The sequence below is a fragment of the Anguilla anguilla genome, chromosome 8 (assembly GCF_013347855.1).
Source record: "Anguilla anguilla isolate fAngAng1 chromosome 8, fAngAng1.pri, whole genome shotgun sequence".
Classification (NCBI taxonomy): domain Eukaryota; kingdom Metazoa; phylum Chordata; class Actinopteri; order Anguilliformes; family Anguillidae; genus Anguilla; species Anguilla anguilla.
The window spans coordinates 24,513,897-24,530,671 of NC_049208.1; the positions used below are offsets into that span (position 1 = coordinate 24,513,897).

Consider the following 16,775-nt stretch of genomic DNA (forward strand, 5'->3'; position numbering starts at 1 on the left):
AAGCTGCAGGTGTGTCAGTAAGAAAGCACAGCTGGGCTTTGAGACTGAAGACAAGCCTCATGGAGAATGCCTGTCTGTAGCGGTGCTTTCTGCAGCCTGAATAGTCATTGCACATTCTGTGTGTATTTCTGCAACACGTTTTTAAAATGTATGTTACTTTCACACATCTTGGTGAGCACAATTTGGGTTTCATTTTATTTGCATTATGGTATTCCATCACTCCTTCATGTCCTGCACCTGTTTGCGTTTTTCTTTATTTTTCTGATTTTGTCATCGTAAATGTTCCCAAAATATTTTTTGTGTGTTTTATTGGGATGACGTATAATGACATTGAGTCTGTATGTCAGAAATAATCCAAATCCATAAGATTTAAGAATATTTTCTGCACGGCCCTCGGAGTGCGTTTCTCTCCGTTTCTGATGTATAGTGCTCTGTGTATTATGTGTGTGTCTGATGTACAGTGCTCTGTGTGTGTCTGATGTATGCTGCTCTGTGTGTGTCTGATGTACAGTGCTCTGTGTGTGTCTGATGTACAGTGCTCTGTGTGTGTCTGATGTACAGTGCTCTGTGTGTGTCTGATGTATACTGCTCTGTGTGTGTCTGATGTATGCTGCTCTGTGTGTGTCTTATGTACAGTGCTCTGTGTGTGTCTGATGTATGCTGCTCTGTGTGTGTCTGATGTACAGTGCTCTGTGTGTGTCTGATGTATGCTGCTCTGTGTGTGTCTGATATATGCTGCTCTGTGTGTGTCTGATGTATGCTGCTCTGTGTGTATCTGATGTTTGGCACTCTTTGTGTTTCTGATGTATGCTGCTCTGTGTGTGTCTGATGTACAGTGCTCTGTGTGTGTCTGATGTACAGTGCTCTGTGTCTGTCTGATGTATGCTGCTCTGTGTGTATCTGATGTATGCTGCTCTGTGTGTGTCTGATGTATACTGCTCTGTGTTCCCAGGTTCTGGTTTGGGAGTGGGTCAGTCAGTCAGCGCCATGCGGATCCTGAACCCAAGCTCTGATGTAGAGGAAGCTCTGGCTGATGCTCTGGTACTGAACAAACATTCTGCCTTAACATATACACCCAGCACACACTCCTGATGCCTCCCTCTCACTAATATCACACCCTACATGCACACACTCCTGTTGCCTCCCTCACACTAATACTGTATCACACCCTACATGCACACACTCCTGTTGCCTCCCTCACACTAATACTGTATCACACCCTACATACACACACACTCCTGATGTTTCCCTCACACTAATACTGTATCACACCCTACACACACACACACTCCTGTTGCCTCCCTCACACTAATACTGTATCACACCCTACATACACACACACTCCTGATGTTTCCCTCACACTAATACTGTATCACACCCTACATACACACACACTCCTGATGTTTCCCTCACACTAATACTGTATCACACCCTACACACACACACACACTCCTGTTGCCTCCCTCACACTAATACTGTATCACACCCTACATACACACACTCCTGTTGCCTCCCTCACACTAATACTGTATCACACCCTACACACACACACTCCTCTCACACCAAACCACCAGTTACGCAGTGTGATGAAGGCTTTCCAGCAGTATAAAAATGGAAACCCCTTGGCCAGCCATTTCTAATAATAATAATGATAAACTTTATTCATTGTTACTTATGTCAGGCTGCAATGAAAGCCATATTTACACATTTGAAAATAACTTGTAGTAATGATAAAATACAAGTTACATGACAAAATATGCAAAGAGAAACTCACTGGTCCAGGCCTTGAAGAATCCACAGGTGTTTGACGCATCTCTGATCTTGACAATAGTGACTTGTTAAACACATTGGTGACACTTTGTCACGTGTCTCTTGCTTCTGTAAAGCAGAGCAGTATAGATGTGTGTTCGCTTTCACTCATCTCTCTCTCGGCCTGATAACTGTTCACTAATGATCGCTTTTGTCTCTTAATGCTCTCAGCTGTTGGGAGACATGAGGAGTAAGGTAGATTTCCCTTTCTTTTCCCCTCCATTTTTCCCTTGTTTTTTCCGTTCTTGTCCTTCAATGTGTGGACTGCGTTGCTGTCCCTGCTGACTGGGGGAGCCCAGCATTACAGGGACTGTAAGCTCCATGTACATTTAGCACAGCTTGTGCAGGTACATTTGCAGGTTAAATGGGACCCTTGCTTTTTCAGCTCAAACTTTAGACAGTCTGATTTCTCTCCGGGGTGTTCTGTTGACAGAAGTCGCTGGGGAGTGGAGGGGGGTTGTAGATAGAAATGTGAAATTCTTAAATGTGGGATCATATTATGTTTTAATATGACGAACACACAAACTGCTCGTTGCTTTCTGATATCGCGGCCAATGGAATAATACGAGGTGGGGACTCGCTGACTCTCTGCCCCGCCCCCTCCTCTCCCGCGTGCAGAAGAAGCCGGCCAGGCGGAGGTACGACGCGTACGGGATGTACTCGGACGACGACGCCAACAGCGACGCGTCCAGCGCCTGCTCGGAGCGCTCCTTGAGCTCGCGCAACGGCGGCGTCCCCACCTACATGCGGCAGACGGAGGACGTGGCCGAGGTGCTCAACCGCTGCGCCAGCGCCAACTGGTCCGAGAGGAAGGAGGGCCTCATGGGCCTGCAGAGCCTCCTCAAGAACCAGAGGACCCTCAGGTAGCCAATCAGGGCTCACATACACGCTCCCATAACCAATCAGGGTGTACTTTCTGCCTGGCAGTCAATCAAGTGTAAAATAACGGCCACGCTAGCCCTCTGTATGGATTCAAATGAATACTGTGTATGATAAATTTGTCATGCTTTCTTTACTCCTTAAAGACCAGGCATGTTCTCTCTTTATTGAGCTAATCTGTACAAACTTCCGAAATGTAGTCCAGCAGCCCTACCCGCTTTTTTTTCACTCCTGTTTATCCCCCTCCCCCCATACTAGCCGCGTGGAGCTGAAGAGACTCTGTGAGATCTTCACCAGGATGTTCGCTGACCCACACAGCAAGGTGAGCCCCCCGTACGAGGTGCACCTACCCCCACCCCCCACCCCACTCACCCTCCCATCCCTCGCATACCGGATTCTGCCGAAAATAAAGGAGCCCAGAGTGCCGCATGGCCGGAGCAGCACTGCTATGCGCTTTGCGGTCACCTTCGGGGGGGTGCAGCTCACGCGCATTGCTACCCCCCGAGCGTTCTAACCGCATGCTACTCGTGCATGCGCAGGAATGGCGCGCTTATTCGGCAAGGAATCCGCTCGATCAAACACCCCCCCCCCCCAAAACTCCTCCTCCCTTCCTCTCCAGTGGCGACCCCGCTGCGACCATGCGCCACAGAATGACAGATAACACACTGATGCAGACTGTAGCAGAATCTACTAACCAGATTGAGTGCTCGTTGCAGTAATTGGAAAAGCGGTGACCACGGTAACCTTGAAAATGCCTGATCTCCTTACTCCTATTATTATTATTATCATGATCATTTTTTTCTCGGCCTACTCCACCTGGATGTGTGGAAAGGGCAATGTCCAGCCTCCGATGAATGGTAACAAATTTGACTTTCAGCGAGATGTGCGAGGCGATCTCTCAAGCAGGTGCTATGGCTCGGCAGAATCCGGTATAAGCTCAGCCTCCTTTAAGGTACCATTCCACATACTCCCTGTACCTCTTTCGCTCCCCTTCCCTCTGTCTCAGTGCCTCTTTCACTCCCCTTCTCTCTGTATCAGTGCCTCTCTCACTCTCCCCTTCCCTCTGTCTCAGTGCCTCTCTCACTCTCCTTCCCTCTGTCTCAGTGCCTCTCTCTCCCCTTCCCTCTGTCTCAGTGCCTCTCTCTCCCCTTCCCTCTGTCTCAGTGCCTCTTTCACTCCCCTTCCCTCTCTCAGTGCCTCTTTCACTCTCCTTCCCTCTCTCAGTGCCTCTTTCACTCTCCCCTTCCCTCTGTCTCAGTGCCTCTCTCACTCTCCTTCCCTCTGTCTCAGTGCCTCTCTCACTCCCCTTCCCTCTGTCTCAGTGCCTCTCTCACTCCCCTTCCCTCTGTTTCAGTGCCTCTCTCACTCCCCTTCCCTCTGTTTCAGTGCCTCTCTCACTCTCCTTCCCTCTCTCAGTGCCTCTCTCACTCCCCTTCCCTCTGTTTCAGTGCCTCTCTCACTCCCCTTCCCTCTGTCTCAGTGCCTCTCTCGCTCCCCTTCCCTCTGTCTCAGTGCCTCTCTCGCTCTCCTTCCCTCTGTCTCAGTGCCTCTCTCACTCTCCTTCCCTCTGTCTCAGTGCCTCTCTCACTCTCCTTCCCTCTGTCAGTGCCTCTCTCACTCCCCTTCCCTCTCTCAGTGCCTCTCTCACTCCCCTTCCCTCTGTTTCAGTGCCTCTCTCACTCTCCTTCCCTCTGTCTCAGTGCCTCTCTCGCTCCCCTTCCCTCTGTCTCAGTGCCTCTCTCACTCTCCTTCCCTCTGTCTCAGTGCCTCTCTCACTCTCCTTCCCTCTGTCAGTGCCTCTCTCACTCCCCTTCCCTCTGTCTCAGTGCCCCTCTCACTCTCCCTCCTTCTGTCTCAGTGCCTCTCTCACTCTCCTTCCCTCTGTCAGTGCCTCTCTCACTCCCCTTCCCTCTCAGTGCCTCTCTCACTCTCCCCTTCCCTCTGTTTCAGTGCCTCTCTCACTCCCCTTCCCTCTGTCTCAGTGCCTCTCTCACTCTCCCCTTCCCTCTGTTTCAGTGCCTCTCTCACTCTCCTTCCCTCTGTATCAGTGCCTCTCTCACTCTCCCTCCTTCTGTCTCATTGCCTCTCTCACTCCCCTTCCCTCTATCTCAGAGCCTCTCTCCCCCCTTCCCTCTGTCTCAGTGCCTCTCTCACTCTCCCCTTCCCTCTGTCTCAGTGCCTTTCTCTCCCCTTCCCTCTATCTCAGAGCCTCTCTCTCCCCTTCCCTCTGTCTCAGTGCCTCTCTCACTCTCCCCTTCCCTCTCTCAGTGCCTCTCTCACTCTCCCCTTCCCTATGTCTCAGTGCCTCTCTCACTCTCCCCTTCCCTCTGTCTCAGTGCCTCTCTCACTCTCCTTCCCTCTGTCTCAGTGCCTCTCTCTCCCCTTCCCTCTGTCTCAGTGCCTCACTCTCCCCTTCCCTCTGTCTCAGTGCCTCTCTCACTCTCCCCTTCCCTATGTCTCAGTGCCTCTCTCACTCTCCCCTTCCCTCTGTCTCAGTGCCTCTCTCACTCTCCTTCCCTCTGTCTCAGTGCCTCACTCTCCCCTTCCCTCTGTCTCAGTGCCTCTCTCACTCCCCTTCCCTCTGTCTCAGTGCCTCTCTCACTCTCCTTCCCTCTGTCTCAGTGCCTCTCTCACTCTCCTTCCCTCTGTTTCAGTGCCTCTCTCACTCCCCTTCCCTCTGTTTCAGTACCCATCTCTGGGACCAGTAGTGAGCTCCATAGCCGTAGTTTCTGTAGAAGTTTTCTCCGTCCTGTTATTCATGTACATGACTGCCATATCAGCCAATATCAGAGCGTTGCTACCAGGAATCTGCTAAGGAAAGAAATTTTGGTGTGTGTTTAGTTGTATGCCATTCTAAAAACTCTCTCACTCAAAATTCCTTATTATATGGTGAATGAAAATTGGTTTCATTTTGCAATGTTTGAAAAGTACAAATTGTTTTGAACTTCCACTGGAACACCATTGGAGGTATTAAAATCAACAAGGCTTGTGTGAAGATTTGTGAATACACTCTTGCAGGAGCTGTGCAGTACTGTGCACTTAACTGAGTAACGCATTCAGCATTTCTCTGATTATACCATTTACCTTTTATTTTCCTGAAATTATGTGATACGAAAATGTCAACTGAAGCCTCCAAGTGTTTTATGTACATTATCAATGACCCTTATTGGTACTGTCAAATATACATTTTGTTCAGAGTAATATGTTTAATGCTCAATAACTTGAACAGGTTTCTGTCTGCAGTTTTTGTGGTAATGTCTCACAAGCAGTAACAGACTTGTGTTTTGAATTTGAAGGTAACTGAATTGTGATTCATTCGTGTATTTATCTCTCTTTTTTGCATTCCTCCTCCCTGTTGTGGAACTCACGGTAGAGAGTAAGTTTGTTCAGTATTTGTTGGAAAGCTGTCCCTTTGCATGACTTTCAGACTATCCATGTCATTTTGTGGCTACTGAGCTCATCTTTTGCTTCTCCAAAAAATAAAATAAGAAAAGACAAACTGATTTTACACTATGTACTGACACACTGACGTTTTAGTGCTTTAGGGGCTATAAAATGCTTAAATTACAAACAATTATGCATATTCCTTTCTTGAAAAGTGCTTTGCTTTGTCTGAGTTCCTCTGTTAAAATCTTAAAATTTCCATTTCACTTGATTTGGATGTACTTCACTCATTTCTGCTTTTAGTTTGCATGGGCTATTCTCTTGCTGCCAAACATCATTCATTTATATCCGCTTTGATAGGTGTTTGTGCTGTCGTGTGTCATAAGTGTGTCACCCTGTAGTGCTAAGCTCCAGCGTCTCTCTGCAGACTAATGCTTGCTTTCCTGTCTTCTGGAGGGAGTGAAGCCAGTGGAAGCCTGAGCTCGCTGTGCTGCACTGGTCTCCTCCCTCCGTCGTGTGTGTAGTCCTGTGGGGGGGGGGGGAGGGTGCGGAGACCGTTTGTCTCTGGGGGGGCCATGTGACATTACCCTGTCCCACCCACGCTCTCCCTGCAGGTGTTCAGCATGTTCCTGGAGACCCTGGTGGACTTCATCCATGTGCATAAGGAGGACCTGCAGGACTGGCTCTTCGTCCTGCTCACGCAGCTGCTGAAGAAGATGGGCGCTGACCTGCTGGGCTCGGTCCAGTCCAAGGTCCAGAAAGCGCTGGACGTCACCAGGTGGGCGCGAGGGTTGGGTGCAGTGGGGCTGTACTCTTATTTGTCCCCCTGAACCAGTTTTCTTTTCCTTTTTTAAAATGTAAAATTGCTTCAGCAATGAAAGAAATGTGGTCCTAACATTAGATGGTGCAATTTGGAAAGATATACTTGTCCACTATTGTAGGAAATACTGTAAGTAGAAACAGGGTATTGTGTGATTATCTTTTAGTGTAGGTTAAAAGCTGACCAAAAAAAATTATATCCTGATATCAACTTTTAGTTTTGTGTGGACTCACAGAAATGCAGCAGTTTTTAGAAAATAACACCTCTCCTCCTTTGCAGGGAGTCCTTCCCCAAGGACTTGCAGTTTGCCATTCTGATGAGGTTTACGGTCGACCAGACCCAGACACCCAACCTGAAGGTACGGGTGCCATGCTGAGAGACCGCCCCCCCTCCTTTCCTCACCCTGTGCTTACGGGCCTTTGCGTTCAGCTGCGCCGGCCTCGTTTGACGGGGAAAGTGCGTTCACTGCAGGAACAAGGGCAGACGGTTGCTGTTGCATTCTGGTCATTGTAGTTATTCACCTCTAGGTGAAGGCGGCCATCTTGAAGTACATAGAGACGCTGACCATGCAGATGGAGCCCACGGACTTTGTCAATTCCAGCGAGACTCTTTTGGCCATCTCTCGCATCATCACCTGGACCACAGAGTCCAAGAGTTCTGATGTCAGGAAGGTACTCATGTTGGGTTATACTAACTGTTTTAGTCATTGTCTTAGTCTAAATGGCCAAAATGCCTTGAATTTAGTCTCACTGTAGCCATACAATCTTATTTATTAGTTTTAGTGAACAAATTTGCCACTGAAGCCTTTGTTGTAGCAGTCTAAAATCTTTTGTGTTTAGACTTATTTTAGTCATTTAAATGTACGTTCATCAAAGATTATGAGTAAACTGACTGAATGTTTTCTGATTGGCTGGCGCTGATTGCTGTTGCCGTGTGGTTTGCAGGCGGCACAGTCGGTCCTGATCTCCCTCTTCCAGCTGAACACCCCAGAGTTCACCATGCTGCTGGGCTCCTTGCCTAAAGCCTTCCAGGACCAGGCTACCAAACTCCTGCAGAACCACCTGCGCAACACCGGCAACACTGCGCAGGTGCCTCCTATTTCGCATTTACTCCCTTACTAATGGCAGTGTTTAATTTCAGCTTGTGCGTTGCCCCTATATTCTGTTATTTACGGCAACGCTTAGCAAATGTATGTCTCGTCCCTGTTTATATCCCTACATTCACTTATTTGGTAAAACGAGTTATGTGTTTATAAGCAAGGGCAATTACCAAAACCAGTCCCTAGCTGAGCTTTTAAATCCCAGTTAGGGGGGAAAATGTTTTCTCTCTTGCCCCGTTATACGGCAATGCCCTGCTTCAGTCTGCTTTATTGGAATAATGTGAGGCTGTTTGCCAAACCAGGAGAGTGAAGCATCAGCGTGCACATTGAGTGAGAGCGCTTCTTCACAGCGGGCATTTTGACCGTGGGCTCTGTCTCTCCGCAGGCCTCAGTGGGCAGCCCCCTCACCGCCCGACACACCCCCCGCTCCCTGGCCGGCTGGTCCAGCCCCCTCACCTCACCCACCAACCTCTCTCAGAACACACCCTCACCAAGGTAAGGAGACCCAGCTCCCCAAACACACACGCACACACACACACCCCCCGCTCCCCGGCCGGCTGGTCCAGCCCCCTCACCTCACCCACCAACCTCTCTCAGAACACACCCTCACCAAGGTAAGGAGACCCTGCTCCCCAAACACATACACGCACGCACACACACACCCCCCGCTCCCCGGCCGGCTGGTCCAGCCCCCTCACCTCACCCACCAACCTCTCACAGAACACACCCTCACCAAGGTAAGGAGACCCAGCTCCCCAAACACACACGCACACGCACACACACGCACACACACACCCCCCGCTCCCCGGCCGGCTGGTCCAGCCCCCTCTCCTCACCCACCAACCTCTCTCAGAACACACCCTCACCAAGGTAAGGAGACCCTGCTCCAAAAACACACACACACACGCATGCACACGCACGCATAGGCATCCATGCGCACACACACACAAACACGCACCCATTCACGCACACATATAGGCACGTACACACACACAGACACACGCATGCACTCACACACACATAGGCACAGACAAACACACACACAAACACTCACATATGCATGCACGCACGCACATGTGCACACTCAATAGACACACACACTCTCTTTCACATGCACACACACCCACGCACACAGTTTTACTTTACGATACAGAGTGCAGTAGTACTCTTTCCTGTTTTATAAATACAGTACTGCATGCTGGTATGAGTTTAAAGGAGCAGCTGTTTAGCAGCCTGTTGCTGACAGCATGACCTTCAAATCCCCATGTTGTCCTTACTGCTCGTGAAGGGGTTTTATTATGAACCAGGGTCAGTTATGCCAAACCGCAGTCCCCATCCCCTCCCTCCCCGCAGCGCATTCGACTACGACACGGAAAACATGAACTCGGACGACATCTACAGCTCCCTGCGGGGAGTGACCGAGGCCATCCAGAACTTCAGCGTGCGCAGCCAGGAGGACATGAACGACCCTCCCCGGCGGGACGGCAAGAGAGACGGGGAAGGGGACGCCGTGAGTGTCCCGGGGCAGTTCGGGGGGAGCCTGGGGGGGAGTAACAATTGTTAATAACGATGGTGACACATTTTTATTTTAGTTTTTTATACTTTTTCTTTTTGTGACAGACAGTATGCTGTTATTTCTCCTGGTTCTTCTTCTGAGTCGTAATAAATGGTAATAATGCCCTATGGGACTTTCTTACAATGCCATTGGAACCACTACGCCGTCTGAACTGGCTTATGAGTGTGCAAAGATGGCTGCTTATTTTCGGTAGGACAGGTGTTCCCTGGTATTTATAGAGCTCCTGACAGTCCCTCCTGTTCGCACGGCCACGCTGGCTTTATAGAGGGCAGACGGTTGAGATTCCCACCCTGGCTTAGACCCCAGGCTGTCCCACGCGTGACCCCGCCCCCAACCCCTCCCAGGTTCATGTGGGAAATGCTCCAGGTGTCAGCGATGACGTGCTGTTTGTGAAACCCATCCTGCTGCTCACCTTTTCAGAGGGGCTATTTTGGCTCTGCGTGCTTTTCTCTGTAATCTGAGCTGGTTATTTTACCCCAATGCTAGTGATCCTAGAAATGCCCCCCAGGCTTCCACAGAAACAGGGGCAAATTCAGTCCTCTGTGGTACGTTTTATTCTGAGTGGCAGTGTCGGGTTTTTGTCACGGTTTACCATCAGATGCAACCGTGGAGCTCCTGTATCTAACAGGCTGATAGGAGTACAGACTAAAAACTCTCTCCCTCTGCCTTCATTCCCGTTGGCTGGCTATTTGTCTTTTAACGCCTGGGACTTGAAACTGCAACCTTCAGGATTCAAAACCAACCTGTCACTCACACTGTTTCCAGCTCCACTCCACTGTCCTGATCAGTACCGTGTGTTATTGCCACGGACAGGTTTTCCATAAAAGGGATAATTTGGGCTGCCCTGCCCTGCAAAGGCTCATGGTCCCACAGGGGTTGGCATTTCAGCCCAGGGTCGGTGATTAGGGTCTGGAAACCGGATAGCCCCCTCTCCCCCCCTCCTCCTTATTTTGTCCCTCACAAGACATGCTCAGGACATTCCAGGGGGTGGGGGAAACATGCCCGATGTAAACAAAGGCCTTCTCACTGCCTCGATACCACTTGAGGGGTGAAAAACATTCCCTTCTTCCTCTCCTTCCCTTTTGCCTTTCATTCCAACTAGTTATGGTCAGTTGGTGATGCCAGAATTAATCAAATTCTAATTTCACCCTCCTAATAATGGCAAATTACACATATGGCACAATGTCTTATTTATTTTTTGTTGTCTGTAAGTGTCGGTTGTGATACTGAGGGTGCTTTTCTCTGGCGTTTTGATTGGTTTGGCTCAGAGGTTTTCATCGGCCGTTTCCGGGCCAGTGTCTGTGTTGTTGGTCCCAGGTTTTGTACTCATGTCCTCTCTGGGCCTCTCCCCTAGGGCGGCTTTGGGGGCGGTGGTGTGGACACCCTGGACTCTGGCCGCACCGCGTTGGACAATAAGACCTCTCTCCTCAACACCTTGCCTCTGAAACACTCCAGCCCACGCGGAACGCGCGACTACAACCCCATCAATTACTCCGACGACTCGTCCATTCTCAAGGACAGCAGCACGGGCTCATTGGCACTGTGTACGTACGTGTGTGAGCGTGCATGTGTGTGTGAGTGTGCGTGTGAGCATACGTGTGTGTGAGCGTGCGTGCGTGTGTGTGAGTGTGCGTGTGAGCGTGCGTGTGTAAGCATGTGTGAGCGCGCGTGTGTGAGCGAGCGTGCGTGTGTGTGTGTGTGTGCGTGTGAGCATACGTGTGTGTGAGTGTGCGTGTGAGCGTGCGTGTGTAAGCATGTGTGAGCATGCGTGTGTGAGTGTGCGTGTGAGCATACATGTGTGTGAGCGTGCGTGTTTAAGCATGTGTGAGCGTGTGTGTGTGAGCGTGTGTGAGCGTGCGTGTGTAAGCATGTGTGAGCGCGTGTGTGTGAGCGTGCATGGGAAATTAGCCCGCTGCAAACTCGTCATAGTTTTTTATATGTTCAGATCAGTCATACATTCTTTCAAGTTCATGTCAGACAGCCAAGCAGTCAAACTCATGAGAGATCAGTTGAGGCTCTGATGTGTTCTTGCCTGCTCATGCTGTCAGTAAAATCCTTGTTTAGAGGAAATAAAGTCCGACTTCTGGACCAGGGGTTTGTTTTTGAGCTCTAACCAAAGACAGGTTGACCATTGTGAACCATTATCAAACACAACTTTGAAGAACAATGCAACTATATTTCAGTTACACTTCATTCCTGTGTTATACAGATCACTTAACTGCTGTTTTTTTTTGCGCTGTTGTCCATTTAATTTCCTGTTATGCCTGGCTGTAAAACAGTTTATAATGCGTTTAACTTTACTGGCCCACTTGTCCCTTCCCTGGCTCTAACAGACAGCAGCTTGGACCAGTCAGAGATGGTGGCTGAGATCCTGAAAGATCTGTCCAATCACGAGGAGCGCGTGGAGGAGAGGAAGGCGGCGCTGAGCGAGTTGATGAAGCTGATTCGGGATAAGCAGCTGCTGGTCTGGGACGAGCACTTCAAAACCATCCTGCTGCTCCTGCTGGAGACCCTGGGGGATCGGGAGGTAGGGGGCCAGCCGAAAGACCGCACAGATCTATACCCGTGCTGATCTATACATGCACAGATCTATACCCGTGCTGATCTATACATGCACAGATCTATACCCATGCTGATCTATACATGCACAGATCTATACCCATGCTGATCTATACATGCACAGATCTGTACACGTGCTGATCTATACATGCACAGATCTATACCTGTGCTGATCTATACATGCACAGATCTATACCCGTGCTGATCTATACATGCACAGATCTATACCCATGCTGATCTATACATGCACAGATCTATACCCGTGCTGATCTATACATGCACAGATCTATACCCGTGCTGATCTATACATGCACAGATCTGTACACGTGAATGCACACGCATGCACGCACGCACTCACACCCATCTGTGGACTGAACAAACCTCAATGAGACACGCATGCCAGAGGCCCCAGCCTTTCTGTGACCTGCATCAAAAAATAGTGGCGTGATCTTCACCTTTAATGAATCTGTGTTGAAGCATTATTCATGAATGATGGTAACACAGGAAGTTGATAAATGCTGAAAGTTAACGATGGCGGTGTAATGTTATCATGAGTGTTTATGATACATTTTATGATGTCATTGGGCGTTGATGCTGAGGTATGATCCGTATTACTGTGAGTGCTAATGGTAAATGATAGTGGTGCGGTATATACGGTTTCACTGTGAGTGATTTCACTCTGCTCTCTCCTCCAGCATGTGATCAGGGCGCTGGCGTTGAGAGTGCTGAAAGAGATCCTGAACTGTCAGCCCTCGCGCTTCAAGAACTACGCAGAGCTCACCATCATGAAGGTCCTGGAGGCCCACAAAGACGCTCACAAGGAGGTCAGTGCACCCGACCCCGTTAAGCGAACGCGGTTTGAACGCACCGTGTGCGCCGGAGCCCAGGGCTGCGCTGGAGCACAGGGCTGCGCTGGAGCACAGGGCTGCGCTGGAGCCCAGGGCTACGCTGGAGCACAGGGCTGAGGAACGCTGGTCTGCAGCCGGTTCTTTCTCGCCCTGCCGTGCCTTTCCTGGTCTCAGCTCTCAGTGACGCTTTGTTTTACAGCACGAGGCTACTTTGGTGCAGGTGACTGATTTACAGGTTTAGTGGTCAATAGAACTACACACTTTGCTTTGAGCGCTCAGACTTTGACCGGGGAGAGCAATAGGGGAAGCACTGGATAAATGAGATTGGGGGGGGGGTAGATTGTGGACATTTCCCTGTTTTTCATCTTCCCTGTGCTCTGGAATTATTCTTTCTCTCCCTCAGTGTCTCTGACTCTCTCTGTCCCTCCCTGTCTCTGACTGTCTCTCTCTCCCTCAGTGTCTGACTCTCTCGCTCCCTCTGTCTGACTCTCTCTCTCTCTCGCTCTCTCTTTCTGACTGTCTCTCCCTCAGTGAGTCTGACTGTCTCTCCCTCAGTGAGTCTGACTGACTCTCTCTCCCTCAGTGTCTCTGACTCTCTCTCCCTCAGTGTCTCTGACTCTCTCTCCCTCAGTGAGTCTGACCCTGCTCTGTCCCCACACAGGTGGTGCGTGCGGCAGAGGAGACTGCAGCCATGCTGGCGACCTCCATCAGCCCAGAGCAGTGCATCAAGGTCCTGTGTCCCATCATCCAGTCGGCCGACTACCCCATGAACCTGGCCGCCATCAAAATGCAGACCAAAGTAATCGAGCGCATCCCCAGAGAGCATATGAACCAGCTGCTCCCCGAGATCGTCCCCGGGCTCATCCAGGTGGGGCGCATATGCGTCACCGGTCTGTGCGTGTCTGCGTTACTGAGTATAACCGGGTTACTGTGTACGACTGAATTAATGAGTGACTTGGTTACTGTGTATGACGCGTGAGTTAAAGTGTATGATTGAGTTACTGTGCGGGACCGTGTGTAATGGGTGTGTGTGTGTGACTGGGTGTGCGCGCAGTAGGACGTTGCGGTGTTGCAGTGTGTCATGGCGTGCCTCGTCCTCCAGGGCTACGATAACACAGAGAGCAGCGTGCGCAAGGCCTGCGTGTTCTGCCTCGTCGCCATTTACACCGTCATCGGGGAGGAGCTGAAGCCACACCTCGGCCTGCTGTCCGGCAGCAAGGTGAGTCGCGCTGGGACCCCGCCCATCTGCCCCACCCCTCGCCCCACCCCTGCCCTCTGTCCATTTAGCCACTCCCCCCTCTGCCCGCCCTTGACCCCTCCTCCCTCCTCCCTCTCCCCCTCCCTTTGTAAACACCCCCATTTCCCCCTTCTTTTTGGATGGGCGTATTTAAAGACACCTCAAAGCAGCCCCAGACCTGTGCATCTCTCACATTGTAATCATCCTAAGGACAGCCTGAATACTCGTTCTCCATGCGTGAGCAGTGGTTTGCACTCCTTTCTCTCTCTCCTCCTCTCTCGCAGCTCAAGCTGTTAAATCTGTACATCAAGCGGGCTCAGTCGGGCCCTGGCGGGGGCGATCCCACAGCAGACCTCTAGAGCCGGGGCTTAAGAGCGCGGGCGGACATCGCCTCCTGCTGGCCGGTCAGAGCATGACTGAGACTCTCACGGGAAGCGCAGTCGGGCTGTGGCCCTCACAGTGCAGGACACCCTCTCCTGGTCTCCACCCTGCATGCTGCCTGCTACACTTGGCTCTGGAACTTTCCGTGTGCAGCTCAGCAGTGTCATCCTTCATTCAGACGCGTTGCTTCTACATCACAGACGGGGTTCCAGTTCCAGCCCGTCTCCCACCTCCTGCAGCACAATCCTACCAGTATTCCTCATCTCAGTTACGGCTTTATATCTTTTTTTCCTGTTTCTGTAAAGCTTATGAGGAAGTCAATCAACTGCTTTAAACAGGAGTGGAGAAAGGTGCTTCTGTTCAGTGATCTATTTTGTTTTTGTCTCTTAAGCATTGTTTGTTTTTACTTCAGTTCCAGTATATACAAATAAAAGTGCAGATTTTTTGTTCCTGATGATGGTTCAGATGGGCTGAGATAGTGGGAAGGTTTCTGTAATGGTGACCTCAAAAGTGCTAGACCCAGGATCATGCATCAAATATTAATCCATTTACAACGCTAATGGAACATGTCTGCTGCCATGGCAACGGTGCTCCTTCAAACATGAAGCCTTAGCCAGACAGGAAGGAAGCATTTTCACTCCATTATCTCCTCTTCTGTGGTTGCATAGCCATATGCGAGAACACGTTAAATATTTCACGGGGCTGAAACAGTTCCTTAATTTTAGGTTTCACGAGGGAAAGAGATCGTTTAGAATGCTGTTTGCTCTCAGCTCGCCATGGTTTTTACTTGGTGACTTGAGTGAATTTCTGCAGTCAGCACCAACACCTGAGTTACTGCAGCAACAGGCAGGCCTGTCCGGCACTGCAGCCACCTTACAGGGAGCCGATCGCTGGGGCAGGCGTCAGGTGGTACGATCTGTTCGCTTTCCGCGGTGCAGTCTGAGGTGAAAGGTGGTTATAGTTGCTGGGGTGTCATGACCTTCAAGGATGTGCTAATGTAGCACAAGTGCGGTACGTTTAGTAAAGTCTCCCTTTTGGCCTGCACGGCTTTTTGTTTCTGTTAACAATCCCCTAACATGAACAGAAATTTTCCTTCTCAACTGATTCTCCACCTATAGCAGGGTTTCATGCAGTCTTCCTGTCAAATCTTGTGTGATGCATTTGGGGAAATCTCTGTAACCGTGGCTCCCCTAAAAATCATATACAGAACTGATGAGATGAGCGATATCCTGTTCGGGGATGTTACAGAATGTGCTGGGTGTCCAAGAGGGGGTCTCAGGTCACACATTGTACCCCTGAAACTTCCCCTTGCATTTGTACACACACACACGCACACACACTCACACACTCAATCTCTCATCTGTTCTCTCCTGTGTTCTCACTGTCTGATCTCTGTCTCTGATTTGATCTTCTTTCAACACCTTCTGAACACCATTTGCTTTCCCGAGAGTTCAGCCAGAAACTGAAAAGATTCATTAATGAGCGGCCTGTTGGCTGGAGGCTGAATTTATCCTATTTTCTCTTGTCGCAAAAGTAGTTATTTTTCTTCAATGGAAAATTTGTAGAAATGTATTTACAGACTTGAATGGCAAAATGGCATCAACGTCACCCTTTTTCCTCTTTAACAGTTGTTTTTTCTTTTTTGTTTTGTTGCTTGTGAGTGTATCATTTTAGTTTTCACTTCTGGTTCCTTTGTGTATTTATATACCCGTGCATAGTTGTGCATATACCGGAAATAAAATTGTACAGAACCTTGAAAAAGTGTCGTTGTTGTCTCCTGCCCCACAGTTGTTTTAAAATAAGATTGTCATGGACCCGTCCAAAAATGAAGAATACCAAGTGGGTTTCTTATCTTTTCCCTATAATGATCCAGATTAAATTAGAATCGTTTTAGAATTTTTTTATTGACCTACGCAAAAAAAAAATCACACGTAAACTGACATACTATATGAAATAGTTTCGAAGAAAGTTTAACTGGAGATTATTTTTTTTAAAATTTTTGTTTTTTTTTAGTAGTTCATAGACTCCACAACAAGTGCTGTGGAACTGCCCTGAAATCACTTGCTGAATCGGGGACACTGTTTCATGTTTGAGGTGGTTCGTTGACGGTAAAAACATTTGCCTCCAAAGTCCAAGTCTCGACTCTCCAAACTACAACATACACGTGATTCCGTGATTCAGGA

The 16,775-nt window shown here is 49.5% G+C and overlaps 1 protein-coding gene across 5 annotated transcripts in view; it reads left to right on the forward strand.

Moving 5' to 3' along the window:
• Positions 1-16,353, forward strand: part of clasp2 (cytoplasmic linker associated protein 2) — a 76,939-nt gene extending 60,586 nt beyond the window's left edge. For 2 of the 5 annotated variants that reach the window (XM_035428805.1, XM_035428804.1), the window contains 16 exons: positions 953-1,041; positions 2,428-2,672; positions 2,947-3,010; positions 6,062-6,064; positions 6,687-6,850; positions 7,172-7,250; positions 7,420-7,563; positions 7,837-7,980; positions 8,377-8,486; positions 9,345-9,501; positions 10,922-11,111; positions 11,901-12,094; positions 12,822-12,950; positions 13,636-13,842; positions 14,077-14,193; positions 14,496-16,353. In XM_035428805.1, coding sequence (XP_035284696.1) covers positions 953-1,041; positions 2,428-2,672; positions 2,947-3,010; positions 6,062-6,064; positions 6,687-6,850; positions 7,172-7,250; positions 7,420-7,563; positions 7,837-7,980; positions 8,377-8,486; positions 9,345-9,501; positions 10,922-11,111; positions 11,901-12,094; positions 12,822-12,950; positions 13,636-13,842; positions 14,077-14,193; positions 14,496-14,570 — 2,111 coding nt within the window. In that variant the 3' untranslated portion in view covers positions 14,571-16,353. Of the gene's footprint in view, positions 1-952; positions 1,042-1,980; positions 2,005-2,427; positions 2,673-2,946; positions 3,011-3,565; positions 3,641-6,061; positions 6,065-6,686; positions 6,851-7,171; positions 7,251-7,419; positions 7,564-7,836; positions 7,981-8,376; positions 8,487-9,344; positions 9,502-10,921; positions 11,112-11,900; positions 12,095-12,821; positions 12,951-13,635; positions 13,843-14,076; positions 14,194-14,495 lie in introns of all 5 variants that reach the window. The other 3 variants (XM_035428803.1, XM_035428806.1, XM_035428807.1) reach the window with 3 other exon arrangements.
• The last annotated feature ends 422 nt before the right edge of the window (positions 16,354-16,775 follow it).